The sequence below is a fragment of the Chanodichthys erythropterus genome, chromosome 3 (genome assembly GCF_024489055.1).
Source record: "Chanodichthys erythropterus isolate Z2021 chromosome 3, ASM2448905v1, whole genome shotgun sequence".
In the NCBI taxonomy this organism is placed as follows: Eukaryota; Metazoa; Chordata; class Actinopteri; order Cypriniformes; family Xenocyprididae; genus Chanodichthys; species Chanodichthys erythropterus.
In genome coordinates, this window is record NC_090223.1 from 21,589,670 (window position 1) to 21,615,921 (window position 26,252).

Sequence of the window (26,252 nt, forward strand, 5' to 3'; positions counted from 1 at the left end):
ACAGACGATATATAGATAGATAACAGAACAATAGACAGATAGATACAGACAGATAGATAGACAGACAGAACGATAGATAGAATGACAGAACAATAAATAGAACAATAGACAGACAGCCGATAGAGACAGAAAGAACAGACAGATAGAACGACAGAATGATAGACAGACGATAGAATGACAGACAAACAGACAGAACGATAGATAGAACAATAGATTTTTTTTTTTTTTTTTTTACTTTGTACTACTTAAACATCAGGATGTCCATTTGCTACTGAATATGGATTAATCAACTGGCATTTGCCAACATTCTTGCCAGCAGAAAAGTGCTCTGAATGTGCAAACAGCTAGCTAAATAGTCAAAACAGCCACTTTGTATGTCAAACATCTTAAACACACATTAAACAAACATTCAGTAGATTAATTGTCACATCAAAACATGTCATGATAATAAAAATGTTTGAAAAAGTGAGTAAAATGTGTGAAGTGCAAGCATGAGCATGAATAATTTGACCCATTACTAAATCGAATATATTTCATTCACAAAATGTGTTCTACGATGTGTACAATCGTTCTAAATGTGTACAAAGAGACTTAAATAAATGAAATGAAATGAAAAAAAAGGTGAAATTTTTAAGAAGTAATTCTTCATCCATCAAAAAGAACTATAAACCTGAAGAAGTACATTTACTTTCTCAATTGTTCAAAAGTTTGGGGTCAACAATTTAAAATAACTGTTTTGTAAATGTAATTTATTCCTGAGATCAAAGCTGAATTTTCAGTCTTCAGTGTTACATGATCCTTCAGAAATCATTCTGATATGATGATTTGATGCTCAAGGAACATTTCTGATTATTATCAATGTTGAAAACAGTTGTGCTGCTTCATATTTTTATGAAAACGGTGATACATTTGTTTCAGGATTCTTTGATGAACAGAACTATGAAACAAACAGCATTTATTTGAAATAGAAATCTGTTGCAACATTATAAATATCTTTATTGTCACATTTGATCAACTGAAAGAGTCCTTGCTGAATAAAAGTATATAAAAACAGCTTAATGGCCTCAAACTTTTGGACAGCAGTGTATGTAGTTAAATTGTTGAAGGCTTTCAGTCAGTCAACACGACAACTCAGGATGGCTTTTCATAATCTCATATTTATTAATGAACAAATCTGTCACTTCTTAAGGTTTGACTGCTACTTGGACAATATTATTAGTGGTCATAAATGTCATCCATCAGATTCAAAGTGTGCTGACACAGGGGCTCTGAGGCCTCTATTCAGTGTTGATTTTCACATTAAAGTTTCCAGAGACGATAAGATCCACAACACAGTAATGTGTTAAAAGAAGAAGAAGAAAAAAATCTAATTAAAAAGATCAGAGAACTGAACTAGTACAATTATACAACAGTTCTGTGCTCATTTTATTATTCTTATAATCACGTTTTATAAGCGACTTCAAGACTGAAGGAAGGTATGTACAAATACATAGGTTTTCAATACTGGCATTGGACTAGTCACCAAATTGCACATAGTAAATGATTCCATTGAATACCAGGTTGTCTGTACAAAAGGCTGACAGCATAAGAAGGAAAAAGCCCTGTCCAAACATCTGGACAGGTAGAAAAATCTGTCTAGTCACCATGCCATTGATTATTGCTCCTTACAGACTGCAAATGTTGGGATCCGGAAGTAAAAACTCCATTCATTTGCATAAGGAAACTGATTTTGAATGAAAGATGTATAAATGCTTAAAGACAGACCGACTGTGAGCCACAAGGTTGTTGATCAATAGTATTTGCTTCTGCTGAAGTCAACATTATTTTATATATTATTTCAGCTTAGTTTTAAAATAATCATGTTTAACTCAAATTCCTGTTGAAAAACTACATTACCCATGATGCTGTACAGAAAACTCCACCAATCAGAGTCGAAAAAAGCAACACGCTCCAAAACAGATCTTTAGCTCCACCTACTCCGATGAAGCGCTGATACTGAAATACTGAAATGTTTGTAAATATATATATATTGCAATAAACTTAAAATATATTGGTTTTTATACATATAGGCTAATCAGCATTTGTAAATGAGTAGTTTTATGTTTCTCCATTGTTTTTAATTCAACTACGCTGAACATTTACAAATGTTGATTAGCCTATATGTATAAAAACCAATGTATTTTAAGTTTATTGCAATATACGCACATATATACAAACATTTCAGTATTTCAATTAGTCATTCTCAGCGCTTCATTGGAGTGGGTGGAGCTAAAGATCTATTTTGGAGCATGTTGCTTTTTTTGGCTTTCTGATTGGTGGAGTTTTCTGAACTGCATCATGGGTAATGTAGTTTTTCATCTGGAATTTGAGCTAAAAATGATTATTTTAAAACTAAGCTTAAATAATCTGTTCGCAATGCTTCATTGGATTGTAGTTCTTTCCCTCACAAAAACCGTTAAGTACACAGTCGTACCTTTGTCTTTTTGTCCGATTTTCAAATACTTTTTTGCTTCAAATCAAAGTTTGTAGTACTGTGATTAACTCTTTAACAAAGTTTTTTTTTTTTTTTAAATCCCTATGGGAAAAATGAATGAAAAAAATACTTCCGGAACCAGCACCGCTGGAAAAGAGGGTGGGAACTTTTGCACTCTATTGATAATCAAAAACAAATATGGGTTTCCTTTTCTCCAATACAGTAAAGCAATTGAACATTTATCCTGCCTGCCTATATGATTTATTTGATGGCGACTGCTCATTTTTAAAGTCACGTGAGCTTGAAACACTGAAATAATTTGGGGCTCCTTGTGATCATAAAAAAAAAAAAAAAAAAAACACATTTTATCTTGGTTAGCATACTATCTATTGGCTCCACACGAGGATCGGACCAAACGAGAGCAGGCAAGTGCAGCATGGATTATTACAAAGGTTTTTGTAAACAATAATGGGATGTTTGATATGGGGGATCCCGTCTACTAAGGTTATCCTAGATTTAGCCATTTTTTCACATTCTCCACTCTTACGTAGGAGTTTAAGCTAATCTTGAGCTAGGCACAGTACTAATATTAGTGTTATACTAACTCTACGGCTGCTTTGTACTAGTAAAGTCCTATGTATACTCTCATTTCATACACTCAAACCTTGTAGCTTATATAGCAACAGGCACGTTTTTTTTGTGTGTGTGTGTGGCTATTGTAAAGAAAACCATCAATAACTAAGTTTTAATGAATACTTATTTTTATAGTATTGTTAATCCAATTTGTACTTGAACTTTTTATTGATTTTAATCAGCCCTTCAAAATGCAATAGGCTACTACTAGCATAGTGAGGACGGCCAGCCATTGAAGAACATTACAATATTGACGCCACAAAGGCATCCGATTGTGCAACGTTTTTGTGGATTTCGTACCATGAAGCCTAACCTTCTTTTGCATTTCCATATGAAGATTACGGCTAATTTCAGACATTTCAGATATTTTAAGTACATATAATTACATTTCCTGTTACACTTCCTTCTCCAGAACATCACCAGAATATTTTTCTATTGTCACAGCTTCACATTTTCAAGGCCTAGAGGATGATTTGGTTATTTCAAATTATGGATAAGGCAAACAACTACATTTCCCACAAATTTCTCCCATTCTCTACCAGAAATCATCCAAGTCAAAATAACATTCAATTTAGAGGCGTACCTGATTTCAGAAGAGAAACACTAGCTCTGAATACAGAAGGATTTTGTCCTCACTTGGCAGAATTAAGTACTGCATATGTTTTACACACATATATACTGTATCGTAACACCACAGCACAATGCAACATGGGTTCACATGCCCAAATAAATATAAGCTGGAAATCACATTCAAGAGAATCAGCATTCATGTATCATGACAAAAGCCTGGGCTGAGCAACAAGCTGAAAAGACCCTTGAATTTGGCAGAAACAGAACTAAGGACTGAGATGAAAGTTTGAGTCGTTTAAACTGGCTATTTGGCGAGAACAGAAACAGTTTTAAACCTGTGCACGTGTAGTTTAGAGAAACCATAATGCAACTTCAGCCTGTTGGAGAAATGCATACAGAAAATGAAGAGCTATAGAAGGCAAGAACCTGAGAAATGGATAAACCACTACAGTTTCCTTGAATCGAATGCAAACATGACCTCAAGGCAGACCAACACGGTCGGAAATGAAGCATGCACACAAAACCAATGAAAATCTGAAGGCTTTACAAACCAGCTTTGCACTGCATTTCCACATGGAAGACAACTTCTGGAAATGCAAAAGAGCGACTGAGGTGTAACATGTGACCCGGGCTGGCAAAATGAGTCGGAATGCACACAGGCTAATTTCGAGCTACATGTAAAACAAGTGAACGGTTTTGTGAGGTTTTCACAAAAAAATAGTTCATTGAGCCCTCGTCAAACGATCCCAATGCTTCAAATAGCAATTAAACATCTAAAAGTATCTTTATTTGTACGTTTTCTGAGGGAAGTAGGCCTACCTTTCCTTTAACCGTGAAAAATGCCGTTTTTCTCTGCTCGCTTCACGACGACTAGCGCTTCCCCTCAGCACAAGTTTGGTGTCGTTTTAAAGTGCAGCATTCCAACTTTGTGAATATTCATATATGGTATGAGTCTGAACAAATGAAATGTGATTTTCAAGCTCATGCTGATGTAAACAAAACGATCTTACTGGCGTTGACTGACAGATCCAGAGCGCGCGCACAAAGACGCCGCGATCCCGATATACACATATTCACAGAATTACAGTAGGCTATTAAAAAAAAAATATTCACTCAAACATTATCTGTTATGTCTTAAATTAAATTTTGGTTAACTATTAGGGAAAAACATCTGATGTGTAACATTATATTAGATCCGTGTGATACCGTGTTAATATATAGGCTGTCTGTTTCATAATGTTAATCAAACAATTGTAGAATCATGCAAAAAAGTTTAATATATATATTTTTTTCCCTATAGATATGGGTTTTTGACTAGCTTTGTGCCAAATTTGGTGGTTTTATCAGGTATGGTTGCTATGTGATTTTGTTTTAGAACCTTCAGAAAACTTTAAAAAAATAAAAAAAATAAAAAAAATCTCAAAATTGACTTCAAACAGGTGTAGCTCATTCATTTTTTTGATTTTTTTTCTTTTAATGGAGAATAACAATAAGTCATTTTTGAAAATGTGCTCATTGCGACTCATTTTGCCAGCACACGTCACATACATAAGATGAGTTGTGCAGGTATGGGCTATAACAGTAAAGGTCGTGAGCGCTTGATTCTCATGGACCGTCTTTTCGCAGCAAGTCCATACGGTGTTGGTTCTAGGATGGGCAGGTACTACTACACTTGTGCTTGACGGGGTGAGAGAGAGGTAGATCTGTGGTTTCACGGAGCCTTGCAACTAGTCAGACTGGCAATGTAGTGTTGACGTAAGACTGAATGAATTCGATGAGCAATTCCAATCCGCCAACAAATGAGCAATTATGGAACAAGTTCAAACCTGGAGACCACTGAGGCACATCAGTGTAAATATCACAGGAAGCATGGCTCTTAAAGCCAACCACGATTGGTTTAGAGAAAAAAACATAGGTGGGAACTGACTGGATAAGGCTTTGTGATGGAGATGCGATGGACTTTCCGTGGTCACAAGCTCATATATTTATGTTCTATTGCTTCTCTTTGTGCTTTGAGGCACTTTGGTTGTGTTTGAGGCATTTATCTACTTGACTTTCACCGGTGTAGGTGAATTCAGATTGTTTGTAAATGACATATAGGCTAAAACCACACAAAACCTTTATAGAGCACGTCCATCCAAAGAACAATGGAAAGGACTCCAAAGTTGCTATATTCTGGGAAGCGAATATGTCTAATCTATAGGTCATTATTGCGGATGATTCTCAGTCTGTGTGGTTGTTCACGAAATCGCTCTTTTTGGAGTCCACTTTGCCCCCTCTTAGCTTGCCGGTTATGACCTTGTAGCAGCCGCGGGCGATTTTGTACATCCATATTGTATTCAGGATATCCAAACAAATGCAGGATACGATCCAAGCCACCTGAGCACTGAGACCAAGCCTTTCAAACGCTGGCGTACCGAAGGTGCCAAACACCTTCGCCCAGTAGGGGGGCATCACGGCAATCCGGACCAGGAAGAACACGACCGCCATCGCGATGCCGTTGGTGACAACCAGTTGGTGGGTACGAGGGTAGGCTAACGCTTCGAAAAACCACCTGCAGAGAGATAGAGGTCAAACGAGAAGTTTAGCATTTGGCAAGTTAATGGTTCTAAATAAATCTCTCCCTATGAGTGAACAAATCCCACCTTTGATTCACAAATGGCGTTGACAATTCTGAAATCAGTCGGAAGTTTGCAAAATAGGGAAGCACTCCGCGTGTCTGGGAAAAAAAACAAAAAAACATTAAAAATGCAGATCATACAGATAATTATTTGAATACCTCTACATGTTTTCATTTTCTGAATTTACATTAATTAATTAATTAATTAATTAATTAATTTTTACATGGAGCCATGGAGCTGTGGTGTGTGTGTGTATATGGGTCATTGACGAATTTTTTTAAAAAGTAAAAAAAAACAAAACAAAAAAACAAAACCCTAATGGAGATATAATTAATTTGGAAGTTTTATTAAGTGTTAACAATGAGATTATGTAGTTTTTATAATCAATTAACACTGTTTTTGTCATTTTTTACAAGATGGACAAAATATGTCACCAAAAAGTCATTCAGTTTAACCAAAATTTCGGTTTAACCAAATGACATTTTTGGTTATACTGAATGACAATATTTTCAAACAATGCTAACAGGCTGATATCTAGCTAGCTAGTGATCTAACAAAAGGACAAGCAAACATTTTATATTTATTACAAGTTTTTAAAATATTACAACATTTTCCATGTTTTATAGCGGTTGCACCAAATGACCTGATGTTTCGGGACATGAGTATGAGCAAGTGAAAACATTAATTTTTCAAATAGTTAAAAGAGAGTTAATTACTTTGCTTCATGATAATGTGGTCCTTTGCAGGTGTCTGAATGATGTCACATCCTGTCACATGATATTGACCACATGACTTGGTCCAAAATGGTCCCTTTATTTTGGTTACTCCGAATGACATCAATGAACTTCATTTTTCCAGACATTCTTTCTCATAACAAAGCAAAGACTTCTACACATAATTTTAATATAATTTTGCACTATGTTGATAAATGATAATATAAAATCATGCCAGAATAAAAAAATATATACATTTATTACATTTTAAGATATTTTAATCACAAATGAAATGGCTGTATTGGTCTTTGGACGGTTAAACCAAATGACCTTTTGACACTTTAAAATCTTTAAAATACCTTTATATGTAGCAAAATATAATTACAACCTTTTGGATTAAATAAAAGTGATCTTAATACCTTACATACTTTGGATGTCATATCTTTATTATTTTTTTTAATTATTATTAAGGCCTTTGGACAAACAAATGACCCATCACATCATTGACCCATATATTTATATATGTTATTCTTATTTAAAAATAAGCAGTGAAACATTAATATCCATATATGGGAAAACAACATACAATTTTGTACCATAACTAATATACTAACTAAGCAAACAAGACTGTGTAAGTCTCATAAAAACTGCAAGTTTTCTTGAGCTTGTGTCATTTGACAGCCCAAACTAACCTTTTAATTTATGATAGTCAAACACAATATTCATAATTATAAAAAAAATTAAAATAAGAAAAAGTATACTTGGAAAATAATATTTACAGTCAATTTGACTACATACGATACCTACAATTACAGTTTTATTTGATTTATCAAAGATTTTTCATTTATATCAGACTTCTTTATTTACAGTAAATGCCCTCAATTTCAAGAGCCTTTCATGATGTGCTTTGTATTACCAGGTACTTACCAGCACATATCCATAAGCATACAGCGCCGCCAAGTGGTGACAGACAAAAAACACGTCGCCCATGGTACTCCAGTTACAAGCTAGAAGCACCAGGTCTGAGAGAAGAGTAGAGGATAGAAGAGAAAACAAGAGAGTAAAAAAAAATGTAGACAAACCTGAAAAGATGTGTCATCTGTGCTTGAACTTCCATAATAAAACAACGATTCATACCATAGAACAGGTATCCACAGGTGATGGCCACATTGAGCTTAACCATGTTAGGATCACCCCTGAGGAAGGAGAAAATGATAAAGCTCAAACAAAAGGCAAAGACAACAGCATAAGAAATGCAGTCACTCAGCAATGAGGATTAAATAAGATTAGTATGAACTGTTTCTTTCTGAAAGGGGTAATCCATAAAAGCATCACCACCCAATAAACCTGCAGATGGAAACCTTAGCCAACAACAAAGCCTGAGGGAGTGGTGCTGTGTCTGACTGAAGCCATTTATTACTGTACTATTACTGGCAACATGCCACTGTCAACACTGCCAACTGTACAAGTGACGTTCCTCCATGAAATCACATTCCAGTGAAACAATATTTCATGAAATTCCCCAACATTTGCATTCAAAATAAAAACACCATTCAAGAATATTTGAAATTTTTTTCATGGTCACAGATTTCTGGTAATAGTCTCTTGTAAGCAAATACATATCTACTTAATTGCAAATATATTATAAAAATGTTTATTATGTGAACCAAATGTGTGCTATGACCTCTTGAACTGTCATTTTTTTTAGTTTTTCTTTTTGTTTCCAGTGATGTAAAATCGATTAATTGCAATTAATTGCATATAACAAAAGTTTGTGTATATAAAGATAGTAAAAAATGACCGTGATTTTAACAGTAAAAGACTGTAAAAATGCTGCGGTGAAAAACTGTTGATTGGTTTACAGAAAGTTTCCGTACTATATACGGCGAATAACTGTAATAGATCTAACGGTACATTTAATGTAATTTTACGGTACAATACCGTTAAGGTTAGTTTTTGGAAGTGAAAAATAACAATTCATTGTAAAATTTACAATGAAAAACCGTAAATTGACATTCCCACAATTCCCTGCGTGACACTTCACATTTTATATATTTTCGTTGAAAAAACTCTGTTTCTTCTTAGTTTTTCTCATTTTTTTCTAATCAGTTATGTACATTAGGGTTTTATGTTACATCTAATGTTGTTAAATCAATGTTTATTGCATTTTTTAAATTTCATGCATGTTACCATGATGGTGTTTAGTGTGTGTGTGAATGACACCGTGTGCACCTTCTATATGTTAGTGTTGTCCTTCTCAGCTTGTGGAAAAGCTGCTTGTGATGAACTTTGATTCATCATGTGACTCTTATCACCACTGTGTTTGGTGACTGTCAGTGTATTATAAAGGTACAAAACAGATATTAGTACTTCATTAGGTTGGTAAATTAACATTATATCAGTTAATGAAATACGTTATTTTACCGTTAATTTAACAGATTTTTTACAGTAAAGTTCTGGCAACCACAGCTGCCGTTTTTTTACCGTAAATTTGACTGGGATTTTTTCACAGTGTAAAAATGTGTGTGTGTGTGTATATATTATATATTTTATATATACACACATATTTATATTTACAAACTTTTATGTTAGATGCAATTAATCATGATTAATCAATTTGACATCATTTTTTTTCTGGTTTCCATTTCATTTATTCCATTTTAATGGTTTAATTCGATTTTAATAAACAAAAAGAATGTTTAACCAACTGTTTTTCATAAAACTTTAACAATTAATTTTTCTGGATAGTTTATGATTTAATAAAATCTTTTATTAAAAATAGTGGTAAAAAAGTAAATTAATATAACTTCAATGACTTAATTAATCTTTTAAAATGTAAATCAAATGACATGTAAACAATTCCTTTCATTTTTGGCAAACAAAGTCCTTCACAGTAGAGTTTTATATTAAAACATGGATGAGAAATTGTGCAATATTCCTTAAAAAAATAATGTTTTAATGATTTATATTATTATTATTGTCATTATTACTTGGAGAAAGACATTCTACTGTATAATGGTAATATATTTCTGTCATAATTATTTAATAATATTAATATTCACAGATATAGTCTATATCATTATTAAAGCCGGGGACACACTTAACGACTAGCTAAAGCATTCTAAGACTGAGCTCAACACACAAAGACTGTTTCCTTTGACTGAAGCAGATTACACATGGAATTTAAACATTGACTGTAAACACAGACTGAACGCAACTATTTCTGACTCGGCACGTTTGGGCATGATCAGTAAGTAATAAATTACATTCACAATCGGGCTTACAATCGTTAATGTGTGTCCCCGGCTTAAGTGTACAGTCCTACTTTTGATTTATTCATCCAAATCTTGCCAAATTCCATGACATTCCACATTATAAAAGTACATTCCATTTTTATTACTGAATTCCATTATTTTGTCTGTGTTTTCAGCATTGCAGAAATCATACGGCCCTAATGGGTCAACGGATGATCTTTTGAAACAAGAGCATAATTAATAAAAGACAAAAAGCCGCATAAACTTATAGTATATAGTAGCTCAAACTGTAGAGAATGGCATCAAGCATCACAGCTAGCGTTTTGTTGTCATGAACATACATTTGAGTGAAGTTGATGGGGTCATTTGAGAGAGGTGAAATGAACTAAACAAACCCGTGTGCTTGCCATATGGAAGATGAATATCTTGAGTGGACAACATGCCAGCGTTACAGTACATGTGTCCCTGAGATCTGTGTCTCTGTCTGAGCCTGTAAAGCGATCAGGGAACTGATACACAGCGATCGCAGGTGTCCAGTAGCAGAGGCCGAGTGTGTGAAACACGATCTCAATATGAGCGCTAGCAGACTCTCATGCACAGGAAGCTCAGTTACCCTCTGCGTGACTCCACTGTCACCTTCACTGAACTCTGACCCCTCAGTCAAGCACCTGAACTCTCACTGCCCGCCCAGCACTGCACAGATGATGCCTTCATGCAGGATTTCACACTTCATCTCACGAGCGCAAGTGGTTCTTAAGTATCTATGATCTTTCTTACTAAACAATATGGGGAAAATAAGGTACACTTTAGTTGACTCAATTTTTCCATATATCAAAATATATCTGGAGTTTTTCACTACCTACTCATCTTTGTTTCTGAACAAACACAAAAAGTATTGAAATCAATGGAAGTGCAAGTTTGTGATTCAAAATCTAATACAAATCAGGAAATAAACAACAAAAAATTATGTGATTCCACCCACTGCCAATTTACCCAATAGTATTTCGACAGCCCGGGTTGCCAGTTGGAGGAAAACACAGCGTATTTCAGTCAAGGAATCCAGCAAAGAAACTGGGTCAGAGATTGCAGATTATACCTGACCTAAAAAGTTGTGGTATCCATCTAAAAAGCTCTAGGACCAGAGGCATATTAAAGGGATATGAAAATTATCCTATAATTACTCACCCTCATGCCATCCTAGGTGTATATGACTTTCTTCTTTCAGACCAACACAATCCGAGATATATTAAAACATATCCTTAGTCCTCCATGCTTTATAATGGTAGTGAATGGCGGTCATGATTTTGAAGCCCAAAAAAGTGCATCCATCCATCCATCATAAATATAATCCATAAGGCTCCAGGGCCGTAGTTTTAAATATGGATATTTTTCTTACAAAAACCCATCACTTTGCTTCAGAAGGCCTTTATTAACCCCTTGGAGCCGTATGGATTACTGATGGAAGGATGCGCTACTTTGGGCTTCAAAATCGTGAGCGCCATTTACTATCATTATAAAGCTTGGTAGAGCCAGGAAATTTTTTTAAATATAACTCAGATTGTGTTTGTCTGAAAGAAGACAGACATATACACCTAGGATGGCTTGAGGTTGAGTAAGTTATGTGATAATTTTCGTCTTTCATTTGTGGGTGAACTAGCCTATTCCTTTAAATGTGAATACATCAACTCATCAAATTACTGTGTAAGGCTTGTCGCTTTATATTGTCAATTGCGCTCCAATTCCTGTTGCGTGTCCTCAATCTGGCAACCCGCATGTCTGAGGAGATGGGAGAGACAACCCTCTCCAATATTTTGAATTTATACTGCAGTACCTATTTCATCAGCTAGCTGTCTATACAGTATATTACATACTGCACCTTTAAGTACATTTAAGTACAGTTTGCCGGAAAAAAAAGACACCATAATTCTTTATTTTTTAAACTATTACTTTGTGATTTTTAAAACGAAAAGTCTTTTAATTATATTAAATGTGCCCTCTTATCTAATCCATTTCTTTCAAGAAGGTTTATGGTTTTAATGTGGAACATGTCCTTCTGACATTAACCTTTAATCTATTTAACTATCAGGTTATTTTATTCTTACCTGACTACAGATAACTCATTGGTTTATGGGGAAAATAGATAGGGGAAGATAGATAGATGTAGTATTAGCCTTCAAATGGACATACCCAAGCAAGATTCTTCAACTTTGATCTAATTCAGTTCACCATCAGCTTTGGGGAACAGAATCTGATACCTGACCCAACAGGCTAGACCTACAAGTATAGACAAATCTAATGAAAGAGGCTTGAATCAAGCCATTACCACAAAACACAAAACAGGCTAGAGCTACAAGTATAGACAAATCTAATGAAAAAGGCTTGAATCAAGCCATTACCACAAAACACAAAGAGATCGGCTTGAACTTTTGAAAAGGTTCTGTGGAGCGAGACTCTTCAGGCGAGACCAGACCAAACAATCAGTGAGTAAACAGGCATAATTGCTTTGTTAATTTAGCAAACAAAAACCCAGTCGCTGAAATAAAATAACTTTCTGTTGGGTCATTCTACAAAATGAGTGCCTTTCATTACCATGCGTGTAGATAAATGTGAACAATTGCTAATACAGTTGAAAACACAAAACGGGGGACATGTCCTAGTTCAAATGAAAAGACAATCCCATATTTGACATTATATAAAAGGAATGTTGTTGTGCCCGCAAGTTATGAATCACTCCAGTTGTCATCATAACCACCCCTTATTAATGTAATATACTAACATCATCCTTCTTTCAGCAAATGAACTCTGCAGGGACACATAAATATCACTTTATCTTACATTTTGTTAAGTTTGGCGGAAGAGCTTAAAATGTCACTTTTACCATCATTTTGTAAAGTATACCACTGATTATTGAAAATAAGATGTCTGTAGAAATATCAGCATTAAATGTACCTTCTAAAATTCACCTTGAATGACACAAGCACAAGACCATCAAGACTGTAAAACCCTGTTACCATCAGCTCTAACTGTATTAGTTATACAGTAGACCGACATTAATATCGATTCATGTAGCTTGAGATGCACAAAATGCAATTTACCTACACTTGAAACTGGATATTTACAACTCATGCGATGGCTGCTCAGATGGGTCATAACGAGAAAAGAAAAATAAAGACAGAAACCTTTCCTTCTAAAGCGCGCCATGATCCCCCGACAGCAAGAGAAGACTTAGAGCAAAAACGAATATGAAAAGAGCAAAGCAGACAATGCGTTCCCTAACACCAGGCATCAGAACGCAACACATACAGTGGCCCAGTAGTGCACAACACAATGCAATTTAAACACAACGGAAACGGCATAACTGAATCGGCACAACATAACGGAAACAAGCCACACACATTCTTTTGAGGCTTTTCTGCTGTTTTGTGGCAATTTCATTGTGTTGTTTAAATTTCGTGGTGTTGTGGCAGTTTCATTGTGGCAATTTAATTCTGTTGTGGTTGTTTTTGTTCCATTGTGGCGATTTCATCGTTTTGTGGCAATTTTGTTTTGTTGCGGATTGCGTTGTTTAAATTTGGTTGTGTTGTGGCTTGTTTCCATTGTATTGATTTCATTGTGTTGTGGTTGTTTCCATTGTCTTGTGGCAATTTCAATGTGTTGTGACAGTTTCCATTGTCTTGTGATGATTTCGCTGTGTTGTGGCAATTTCATTGCATTGTGGCGATTTCATTGTGTTGTGGCAATTTTGTTTTGTTGCAGCAATTTCGTTGTGTTACGGATTACGTTGTTTAAATTTCGTTGTGTTGTGGCTTGTTTCCGTTGTGTTGATTTCATTATTTTGTGGTTGTTTCCATTTTCTTATGACGATTTCATTGTGTTGTGGTTGTTCCATTGCATTGTGGCAATTTCTTTGTGGCAATTTTTATTGTGTTGTGGCAGTTTCGTTGTGTTGTTTGAATTTTGTTGTGTTGTGGCTTGTTTCCATTTTCATTGTGGCAATATCATTGTGTTGTGGTTGTTTCTGCTGTGTTGTGTTGCAGCAGTTTTGTTGTGTTGTGACTTGTTTCCGTTGTATTGTTTAAATTTCATTGTGTTGTGCACTACTGGGCCATCGTAAAGATAACATGACAGTTTTTTGTGTTTCGTCGGCACGCTCTGAGCCATAGTGACTTTCTCTGATTCCAGCAACTTCCTTTTATATTACAGATATTTTACACCAATTTCCCAGAAATTTCCAAATTTGTTCTCTTGAACACATGGGATAGAAACAAATGTTTAATGTGATATTCCTTTGGATGGAAACATAGCATGTGGTGATGCATTTCCAGTTATTAACATCATAAATCAAGCTAAGCTTTTAATATTTTAATTGGTAAAAATGTCATTTATAACATTATTGTATTACCTTAGCATTAAATTTCACAGTTGCACTTTATTTTACAGTATATATACTTAGTGTACTTACGTAACATAAGGTAACTACATGGGTTAAGGTTAGGTTTAGGGGTAGGTTCAGTGTTAGTAATTATTATAGTAATTACAGTGACTGGGTAATAAGTACATAGTATGTACAAGGGGAAACAGGACTGTAAAATAAAGTGCTACCAATTTCACTGTGCAAGTGTTTCTAATAAAACAGGAGAAAGTAAGGCAAATTTGACATCTTTCTGTCTTCTGACCACCGTAATCAATCTCTCGATACGTTTTCCTCTTTTGGAAAGTCATAGAAATGCTATTGTGGATTTTGTCTCTTGCTATTCAAGCAAATGGGAATGCTAAAATTATATTTGCTGTAGTTTTTCGGCTCACCAGTTTACCCAACTATGAGGACTTGAGCTTCTGAGAACCCCCTGGAAATGTGAAAAGAGTCCATTGGGGATGAGGATGAAGTGAGGGGTGGATGGGAATTAATTCTCAGCAGTGTGTTTGTGGGGAGCATTTCTGGCCTGAGACGGCCTATGGGACAGTGAGAGAGGGACAGATCAGAGGAGGCCTAGAGGACTGTCACATGATACCAGAGAGGAGGGGGACTGGGAATCTGTTGTTTCCTGCTGAAAAGGAGCCTTGTTGGCAATATTAAAAACTCTCTGATCTCAGAGAGTGAGAAGGAAGAGAGGAAGAGAGACACTGACAACATCAGACATACAGAAATACATCTCCCTCTCTGAACAAGTCAACAGGTAACCAAAGAAAACAGGGAAAAAAAGGAGCAGAGGTGATGAATAAAGAGAAAAGAAATAAAGCGAGAGCAGAGGTGACAAAACAAGGAACTGGGGAAAAAGCTATCAGAAGTAAATATTCATTTTCAAATATTCCTTCAAGAAATATTAATTTGTTCCATAGAGAAACCGTTTTAACCATAATGTACAGCTTTCAAAACAGTCCTACCATAAACTCTGAGAATTGAGAATTGAAATGAGTCTTTATTTATATATTTGTAATTTTGTAAATATGTGATATTTCAACACTATCTCATGACCAATTCAGAAGTATTTTACGAGTTGGCTAATTCGTACGAGTTCATACGAACCCCAGTGACAGGTAGGTTTGGGGGGGGTTAGGGGTCCGTCATTCGTACAAATTCATACGAATTTGGCAACTTGTAAAAAAAACATACGATTTAGCAAAAAACATATAAATTCGTAAAAGTGAGGTTGTATGAATTAGCCACTTCTCACTCTTGAGATTGGGTTGGATATTTTGCAATACTATGTTTATACTTTAATTATTATAAATCAATGGGATGAGTAGTTCATTCCCTCTTTTTTCCCTATTCACGTTTATTTTTACAAAGTGTGCAATGTTGTGGTTCATCTCAGAGACGTTTGGTACGATTCAAAGCTCTTTATTAAAGCATTTCATGAAATCTCTATGGAGAAAATGAAAGAAAAAATTACCTACAGAAACAAAATAGCAGAAAAAGTGTCACTGTTAAAAGGAAATGGCAAAGAAGAGATGAATATAGAAGTGAAATGCAAAGACAAGTGCTCTGTTCCCAAACCTAGTGAGCTGCCTTGCTGTATATTCAACAAAAGCAGGAATTTCACATGCAACAAATATGAATTGGATGGGAGACTTGACTTTGATTCCAACAGAGTCTGGCATTAGCATGTCGCTATTAATATTTGTGTGTACTATATAGCTGTGTCCCAATTCAGTGGCTGCATCCTTCAAAGGACGCGGACTTGAAAGGCCATTAAGGAGGGTTCAAATTGAGAAGGCCTTCGTCGCGCCACTGTGAAGCATTCGGTCTTCAAATGCAGCCTTGGAAGGACGGAGCCTCCGAATTGAGACGCAGCTTATATTTTTATGCTCAGAGTATTGTGTGTTCCAATACATTCTGGGTTTGCTTTATCTCATGCAATGGTGCTAAATCAAGGCAACTTAGAAGGAAACGTTAAGTTGCTGACTTCCTTTTGGAAAAGGCATCTTGTGGGCAAGCGTGCTTATGATGCCTCAAAATGCTGTCTCGGTAGGCAGCTCAGTAAGTTTTGGAGCAGAGCTGCAGAGGACAACAACTAAAGACAAATTACCATTCTTCCCCTTCAGGATGCAAAGATGCAGACCAAACAGGCAGCAGGCAGAAAAGGAAAGATTAAAGAGAGAGGGAAAGAAGAAAAGAAAAATAAAGACAAGAAGACAAATGAGACGGCAGTTCTCTGCACTGGCGACTACAGTGGACACAACATTTCTGATGACAGAGCAAACGTTTCTATTAAAACTTCAGGATAAAGGGAAATTTGTCTCATCTGGACATATAATCCATGATATCATCAAATATTGCCACTTAAATATTGATTGGTACTAATTGTTTCGGGGTTTTTATGGACTCTTAAATAGCTGTTCTACAAAAGACGCATTTGTGAGTTTGGTTCTAAACGGTGAGAAAATGAAAATTTCACAATGAGATTCAAAAAGTTCATGAAGTTTAACCCTGCTTTTGAACTACTGGCATCTTACCAGACGGGGTCTTCATTGACGGCATCATCAAACCACAGGATATAGAGACAGAACAGCCCCACTATTAATGCATGGACAGTGGACACAAGCCTGAGGACATAAAAACAATGCTGTTATTCCCAATATGAGAGAAATTTGGATCTTGAACCTGAAAAGAAGTTAAAACAAAAGTATTTTAAATTCCTGAAGTTGACTTGAGGTAGTGAACAGAATGCAGAATTGCGACTTGAATTTGAATTTAAAGATTATAATCAATGAACTGAAATTCACAAAAAATAACTCTTTCCTCGCCATAGACAGAATTTTCTATCGTTTTCTATTATTTTCTGTCGTATACAGTAGGGGGCGATATTAAGCATCATCTGAAAGAGTATACAGAATCTCCAGATCCAAAAACAAGTGAAGAAGCAGAAGCAAGCGATGGAAGCATTGCTTACACACATGTAAACATAATCTTCGAACATTAAACAGCATATAAATCAAAACGTCTTTGAATGAAATGTCAACCCAGGACAAGGTATAGGAATGTGAACCTTTGGGGTTTTGAATGCAATCTACTCCATCTATGGCTACGTTCACACTGTACATTTTGGGGATTGACAACCGCATTTACTTACAGGTGTGAGTCTCGAAATGTCCCGTTCACACAGCAGCTTACAGTAGCGTCTCAAACACTGTCTGCATGGACGTGCAACGAGAGTCAAGCCCCTATTCTCTTACCATAACAACAACAGCGACCAACATAATATTAAACTTCAAATGTGGAACACAACTTGGTAAAATTGATTTTATCTCAATTTTAGGGTAAAAACTATTTTGTAAAATATATACAGGTGTTGGTCATATAATTAGAATATCATGAAAAAGTTTATTTTTTTTATTGTAAATTATTTTTAAAAATGAAACTTTCATATATTCTAGATTCCCTACATGTAAAGTAAAACATTTCAAAAGTTTTTTTTTTTTTTGTTTTTTTTTTAATTTTGATTATTAGAGCGTACAGCTCATGAAAGTCCAAAATCCAATATCTCAAAATATTAGAATGTTTCCTAATATCAATAAAAAAATGGATTTTCAAAACAGAAAAGTTCAAGTTCTTTAAAGTATGTTCATTTGTGCACTTAATACTTGGTCGGCAGCACACATTACAGCAAATGACTTGCTCCTAGCACAAATTACAGCATCAGTGAAGTGTGGCATGGAAGTGATCAGCCTGTGGCACTGCTGAGGCACTATTGAGCCTTCAGATCAACTGTATATTGTTGGATCGACTGTTTCTCATCTTTCTCTTGAAAATATCCCATAGATTCAGGGGTCAGGCATGTTGGCTGGCCAATAAAACACAGTAATATCATGGTCAGCAAACCACTTGGAAGTGGTTTTTGCACTGTGGGCAGGTGCTAAAGTCCTGCTGGAAAAGGAAATCAGCATCTCCATAAAGCTTGTCAGCAGATGGAAGCATAAAGTGCTCCAAAATCTCCTGGAAGATGGCTGCATTGACTTTGCACTTGATAAAACACAATGGACCAACACCAGCAGATGTCCCCCCCAAATCATTACTGACTTCAGAAACTTCCCACTAGCCTTCAAGCAGCTTGGACTCTGGGACCATGATTTCAACATGAAATGCAAAATTTACTTTTATCTTTTTCTTTTTCTTGCCCAGGCAAGATGCTTCTGACGTTGTTTCTGTTTCAGAAGTAGCTTGGTAGTCCTTTTCCTGAAGATGTCTGAGTGTGGTGACTCTTGATGCGCTGACTCCGGCTTCATTTGTCTCATTTGAATCGGCTTTACTTGACAGTATTCCCAAGCTTGTGGTCATCACTGTTGCTTGTGCACCTTTGCCTACCTGATTTCTTCCTTCTAGTCAACTTTGCATTTAATATGCTTTGATACATCACTCTGTAAACATCCACCCCATTCAGTAATGACCATCTGTGACTTTCTCTCTTTGTGGAGGCTGTCAATGATTGTCTCCTGGACCATTGCCAAGTCAGCAGTCTTCCCCATTAGTGTGGTTTCAAAGAACAAGAGATACCCGGAATTTATACTGTAGGGATGGTCAATTAATGAAACTCAAATATAAATATTCTAATATTTTAAGATACTGGATTTTGGACTTTCATTAGCTGTACACTCTAATCAACAAATAATAATAAAAAAAACGTACTTTACATGTAGGGAATCTAGAATATATGAAAGTTTCATTTTTAAAAATAATTTACAATAAAAAAATGAACTTTTTCACGATATTCTAATGACCAGCACCTGTATTTTATATAAAAAAATGAACACTGTACATTTGATTTACAGCAAATTTAAACTTCTATAACTTTTTCCTACTTTCATTTTGTGCTTTCACAAAGCATTCTTGAATTACAACAATTTAAGTTTGGACAGTGTATTTTTGCATCTATGCTCAAAAAGGGGGGTGACATTTAAGGGGTTAAAAAGTGAATCCCCTGTAAAGTCACTGTATAATTTGCACGCTGTCTGCATTAGGAATATCACATAGATAACATGGTGCTGACACAGCAGGAAATGGTATCTATAATAGATAGCAGACAGTGAATGAACCGATTTGAACTGATCCATTAGTGTGCTTGAGTGTGAACATTGTCTGTGGACTGTAGACCTTTGTATCCGTTATCTGAATATTGAGAAACCCCATAAGACTCTTTTCACCATTTGACAGGACACACAAACAAAAAAGAAGACCATTGATCCAATGTGTTATTTATTTTTTAAATTCTCTGTCCACCATGTTAAGTGAACAAGGATGGCAAGTTTTACAGGAAATACTTGCTATCAGATTACATCAAATGAACGATACAGCCTTATTTTCATCCCATGATAATTACAAATATATTGTTGTACCATTGTTAAAAGGCAGTGGATGTTAAACAATCTTTCAAAAATTAAACGCAGTCTTTATAGGGAAAGAAAGAGATGCTGCAGCTCCAGTACAAGCAATCAATGCAGCAGGTTGTGCTTTCATTACAGCATTAAAGCATTTAGAGTTGCTGACAGAATGTCATATCAGTTTCATTCACTAAACACGTCATGACTTTTAAATGAAAGCAGGATGTCAAAACCAGAACGGGGGTATTTAATATCTTCTAAAACCAATTTGACCTCGAACATTTTATACAACAATGTAAAGTGCTGTACAGAGACCTATCTCTTCCTAACTAAGTGGTGCAAGGTCAAGTTAAGCAGGTTCAAAAGATTACAAAGAGGAAAGGTGATTAGAGAAAACCATTCACCTACATTTCACAATACAGTACAGCGATCACTAGACCTCGCTTGCGTTGAGCTACACTTGTGTACTACAGATTTATGAATGATAATGATACTTTTGAAGATAAGTTTTTCTTAAGATTTTCATGAACCCAGCTCCAGTTACTCTTTCTGCACACATGAACCCAGTAACATTATCAATGCACCTATACATAGGCCATACATGCATGATTTCACAATAATTGACTTCCATTGGATCTGCTTCGTGTGTATGTATAGGTCTATATATTTTTGCAGTTTGACCATTATTTATCCATAGCTACCCATTCATCTCTGTTTATACCGTATACCTATTCATGCATTTCTACCCACATTTCTGTTCGGGTGATTATTAAGCTCATACCTGGAGTTCCAGTCGTTGAGTTTGTGTGGTGGAAGTTTCCCATAACCCTGCGTGAAGTTGGAAGACAGAACCGGACTGACGCACGAGAAGAACAGCTGGAACCCCACGAAGCTGCCAGCCACCACATACACCTCTCTCATATCCATCGCTCACCTGCACGAGACATCAGAAACACACCGTCACACTTGTGCTCGCTCAGCTAACGAATACTGACTGCGTTCTGCCGACAAAGTGAAATCTCTTACCAGTCAAAAGCTCATAACAGTGCATCTGATTGACTGCTCATTCATTTCACAAAGACTATGTGTTAAGAATTAATCTGTTTGTGAGAAAAGTAGTAGACTGACAAAGAAAGTGTAATATCATGAAAGCAGGTCATTGTTTTTCAAATGTTTTCCAGAAAGAAGATTATGACGGTGGGAAAGAGTGACGGAGAACGTAAGAACAGGAACAGAAAGACAAACTAAATCATTTTTCTGGAAATGGATTTATTTTTATGTCTCTATTTATGCTATCTAAAAATAGTCAAAACAGTTTGTCAAATTTTCAAAAGTGAAAAGAACATAAATAGCTTAATTTACGTTTACACATTTGGATCCAGATTTGTGTAAAATTCTTAAATAGAAAATTCTTCTTAACTGTCATTTTTCTCTTGTTTTCTAATAAGAAATATTATGCATTCCCAAAAATACAAATGTTCTTTTCTTTTTTTTTTTTCTTAAAATATTTTTTAAAACAAAACTTAAAAATGATCATAAATAACTTCTTAAATTTAGGATAACCTCCAAGTTGTCTAAAATCCCTTAAATAAAGCTGGGTTATTGTAGTTTCAAATATTAAACATTATACAACATCACACTATCATCTAAACAGAAAATTCTCAGTTAATGCAATTTACATTCAAAAAATGATTGTGATGGACTTGCTACATAAAAAAGTTTAATAGATAAACCATTAAGCTTTATACCAGTGTAAAGTTTTGAATTTTTTTGTATTAGACAAAGCAACTTCATGTTTAGGATAGTATACAACACAGATTAAGTTAATATTACATGATAATTTTAAGTTTAAATGTATAAATGAACTTACTCAAAAATTTCAAGTTAAAAGCAATTAAAATGTACGACTACCAAATTGAAATCTGCCAGTTCTGCTTACTTAAATTTTGAATTTCCGAACTTAAAAAAGTTTATGTAACTGATCACCTCAAATTCTTTGAGTCTTACTAACTTATTCATGTTTACAGTGCAATGCAGTTTTTCATTCAGTTCTTGCACACATTAACACTTGCAGTTCTTGAATCATTAAAAGGAATGATAAATGCAACAATAGAAAGTTCAAGAAATTTTAAGCGAAAACAACCACAGGAAACATCTCATATCAGGTCAATGTCTCCAAAACTCAGACAAATGAGCACCAGAGGCAAGAGGAATGCAATAAGTGTGTGTGTGTGTGTGTGTGTGTGTGTGTGTGTGTGTCATCATAGAGTGGGGTCACTGTCCCCCAGCATGCTGAAGAGTCATATTGAGTCATCTGGTATTTTTCAAGCTGTATCACTGTATCAAGCTATAACACACTAAAGAAATACCTTTGCATCAATGTCTTTGCAATAAAGTGGTAAAACTACTTCAGCAATAAAAACTTATTTTAACCTAATCAACATAAAAAAAACACATTTTTTGACATAAAGCATTCTTTTTAGTATAGAATGCATGTATTTTTAAATGCTTTCTTTCACATAAATGTCTGGCTGTTCATTCCAATAGATCTCTTGTATTTACTTGAACTTCCATTGTGCAACCTCTCATGATTGGGTCTAACACAGAAACAAAGGGCTCAATCACACTAATCCCACCAAAAATGTGAGTAAACATGCAGCTTTATTAAGATTAAACTAATAAAGGTTTAAATCATTTACCCAGGTACTGACGAGACTGCAACAATAAGACATTGATTAAAGAGGAGCAGATTGGATCATGATGATATCTGCACAATATCTTTCTTTAATCTAGTAACCAGGATCCATTGCCCTAAGTTAACACTTCCATTGTAAATCTATTTACAGACTAAAAAAGGTGGCTGGAAACCATGTGATCCTCTCTGGTGAGGGCACGTATGGAGCACATTCTGCACACTGTAGCGTGACACGAACTGTTGAGAGGGAATGTGCAACAGGTAACCTTTCATCAACAAACAAACGACCACCACCACATAACCACTGTCTTTCATGGCTGGTCACAAGACTCTGCTGAGCCTGTGCTGGGAGTGGGAATGATAGATTTTAGGGAATAATGCACAAATGGATGTCGATTCATCCACAACATGATACACTAGATGATGTTTCAGTAACAACAAACCATGCAAGTCAGAGTATAAGGGTCATTCTCAAAGGTTACTGTTAAAGTTTTGGTATTCCCATTCAGTGTTGGGGTAATGCATTACAAGTAACTTAAGTTATGTAATCAGATTACTTTTTTTTTTTAAATAATGTGTTACTTTTAAATTTATACAACAAAATATCAGTTACTTTGTCAAACAAGTAATGCATTACTTTTAAATTGACAAAAAAAATCCAAGTTACTTTTTCAAACAAGTAACGCATTATTTTTAAATTTACAACAAAATATCTAATATCCAAGTTACTTTTTCAAAAAGTAATACATTTATTTTAAATTTACAACTAAAATCTATTATTTTCAAACAAGTAAAGCAAGTTACTTTTAAATTTACAACAAAATATCTGTTACTTTTTCAAAAAGTAATACATTTCTTTTAAATTTACAACAAAATATCTAAGTTAACTTTTTCAAACAAGGATTGCATTACTTTTTAAATTTATACAACAAAATATCTGAGTTACTTTTTCAAACAACACAATACTTTTAAATTTACAACAAAATATCTAAGCTACTTTTTCAAACAAGTAACGCAAGTTACTTTTAAATTTACAACAAAATATCTAAGTTACTTTTTCAAAAAGTAACGCATTACTTTTAAATTTACAACAAAATATCTAAAGGATCGCATTACTTTTTAAATTTATACAACAAAATATCTGAGTTACTTTTTTTAAAGTAACGTATTACTTTTAAATTTACAACAAAATATCTGTTACTTTTTCAAACAAGTAACGCAAGTTACTTTTAAATTTACAACAAAATATCTAAAGGATCGCATTACTTTTTAAATTTATACAACAAAATATCTGAGTTACTTTTTTTAAAGTAACGTATTACTTTTAAATTTACAACAAAATATCTGTTACTTTTTCAAACAAGTAACGCAAGTTACTTTTAAATTTACAACAAAATATCTGAGTTACTTTTTCAAATAAGTAATGCAAGTTACTTTGTTTTCTTATTTACAAATCTCTACTGTACAGGCGTGAATTTGCATATCCTATAGTCTGGGGATTATTCGTGGCACTTTTGGTGTCACAAGGCCTTTACAGTAGAAAATTTGTTAAAATTAGTTATGCTATTAAAAAACAAAACAAGCAAGCCCAGCCAAGGTGAGAAAACGTAACGTAACACATTACTTTCCATAAAAAGTAAATAAGTAATGCAATTAGTTACTTTTTTTTGGAGGGGAATAGCACAGTATTGTACTTTTTCAAGCAAGTAATGCAAGTTACTTTGTTTTCTCATTTATTGTTCTCTACTATACAGACATGAATTTGCATTTCCTTTAGTCTTGGGATTAGCCTATTGATTTCATTTTGGTGTCTAGGTGAGAAAAAGTAACATAACACATTACTTTCCACAAAAAATTAACTAAGTAATGCAATCAGTTACTTTTTTTTTTAGGAGTAACACAATATTGTAACACATTACTTTTAAAAGTAACTTTCCCCAACACTGCTCATAGAGTTTGAACATCAGTTTAGGCTTGACTTTATTACATGTCTTACGGCATGTGTGTGGTTGACTGGTCTCTATTTAAATGCATTATACATGATGACACAAGCTGAAACATCTGGATATACACCACTGGGCTTGCCAACACAACAATTAAACTAGAAGTCAGTTATCTTCGAATACATAAAGACAATAAGAAATGATTTTTTTCTAAATTAAATTTTCAAATAAGAACTTAAGTAATCTTTCTTTGTTATAAAAACGTACTAATATTTTTGTAAGTTCTTTGGAAAAAGTAATTTCTTCATATGAGTGTGTGTGTGAAAGAAATGCATCAAATATGCAATCATTAAAAAAGTGTAAAGCTTAATTAAATACACAACCATAACGTTTAAATGCATTTATCTATCACACTCACACAAGTTATATGTCTTTAAAAGAAGCAGTGCGACAAGAAACGAAGGCTAGCCAGCTATCAAACGAAATTATGCGGAAGCTCGTTCCGCTGAGCGAGTTCAGTTTCGCCGATGCAACAATTAGCAGCTCTTAAGTTTGAATCCTACATTCACACTTTCTCCAAAACATGAAAGAAAGCGCGACTGCGTCATAATACCCAGTGCGTCATAATGCTCTGCATAATAATGATCCGCGTAACCGTCCCCTATTCTCAAACTAGCGAACAATAACAAAGCCCAAACGCAGTCAACCTAGTCGCTTTTACGCAGAAAATATGTAGCATGTGCAGTGCGTAAGGAAACCGTGCATACGTAGCGACTTGAATGAGTGTCCAAACCAACTCTAGCGCGCTAAACTTTTCTATTCATCTGTCGCGCTAACAATGGCCATGTAAATAATGCATGTGACAGGTGCAGAGAGCGATGCTGCTGTACACACAAGCTTTGCGAATGACATTTACTGTTTACATCACCTGATAAGAGTCGCATAGGTCTGTGTAAACGTGTCCAGATCCTGTCGTCTTCTTTCTTCTGTCCACGAACCCAGGTTTATTTAGATGGCGACGGCTAGCGAGCGCTTTGCCCACACGCTGTCTCTAAACCCGCACGTCTTCAGTGGCGTACTGGCGAGTAAACCTGTATTTCTGGGAGCGAGGCCATTTCAGACCTTTAATAAACACGCAAGGATTTCGTAAACCTCCACGGAGTCTGCCGCACCAAACACTGCATTTCTTCAGCGTATTGACAGGCTCCGCGTTACGTCAGCACTGGCCCCGCCCACTCCCCTCCTCCCCGCACACACCCCCTAACGAAGCCCCGCCCACCACACAAACGTTTGTATTTCTAGTTTTTTAACGATTTGGTTTGCATTTTAGCATTAAACATGCTGTATTAATGGCGTTATGCACAATAATTCTAGGAGAAAGGCATGACAGTAGCAGATTTCAGTGTCCATTTCAGGTGTTATGCAATATTGACCAAGTTATTACACATCATGGTTGGGGAAAGCAGTCTTCATGTTGTCTGTAGTTGTTTACAAATGAAATTGCATTAGATAACCCCCCCCCCCCCCCATA

At 35.2% G+C, this 26,252-nt stretch overlaps 1 protein-coding gene across 2 annotated transcripts; it reads right to left on the bottom strand.

The window, feature by feature from the left end:
• Positions 1-2,366: 2,366 nt before the first annotated feature.
• On the bottom strand, positions 2,367-25,926 carry tlcd4b (TLC domain containing 4b). Of its 2 annotated transcripts, XM_067381337.1 has the most exons (7): positions 25,650-25,926; positions 20,865-21,017; positions 17,222-17,311; positions 8,148-8,206; positions 7,938-8,032; positions 6,322-6,395; positions 2,367-6,230 (listed from the first exon to the last, which is right to left on the bottom strand). In XM_067381337.1, exons 2-7 carry the CDS (start codon positions 21,008-21,010, stop codon positions 5,900-5,902), a joined length of 795 nt encoding a protein of 264 aa, XP_067237438.1. In that variant the 5' UTR covers positions 21,011-21,017; positions 25,650-25,926; the 3' UTR covers positions 2,367-5,899. The 2 variants fall into 2 exon arrangements, with proteins under 2 accessions (XP_067237438.1, XP_067237439.1); XM_067381338.1 differs by lacking the exon at positions 17,222-17,311.
• Between the last annotated feature and the right edge of the window lie 326 nt (positions 25,927-26,252).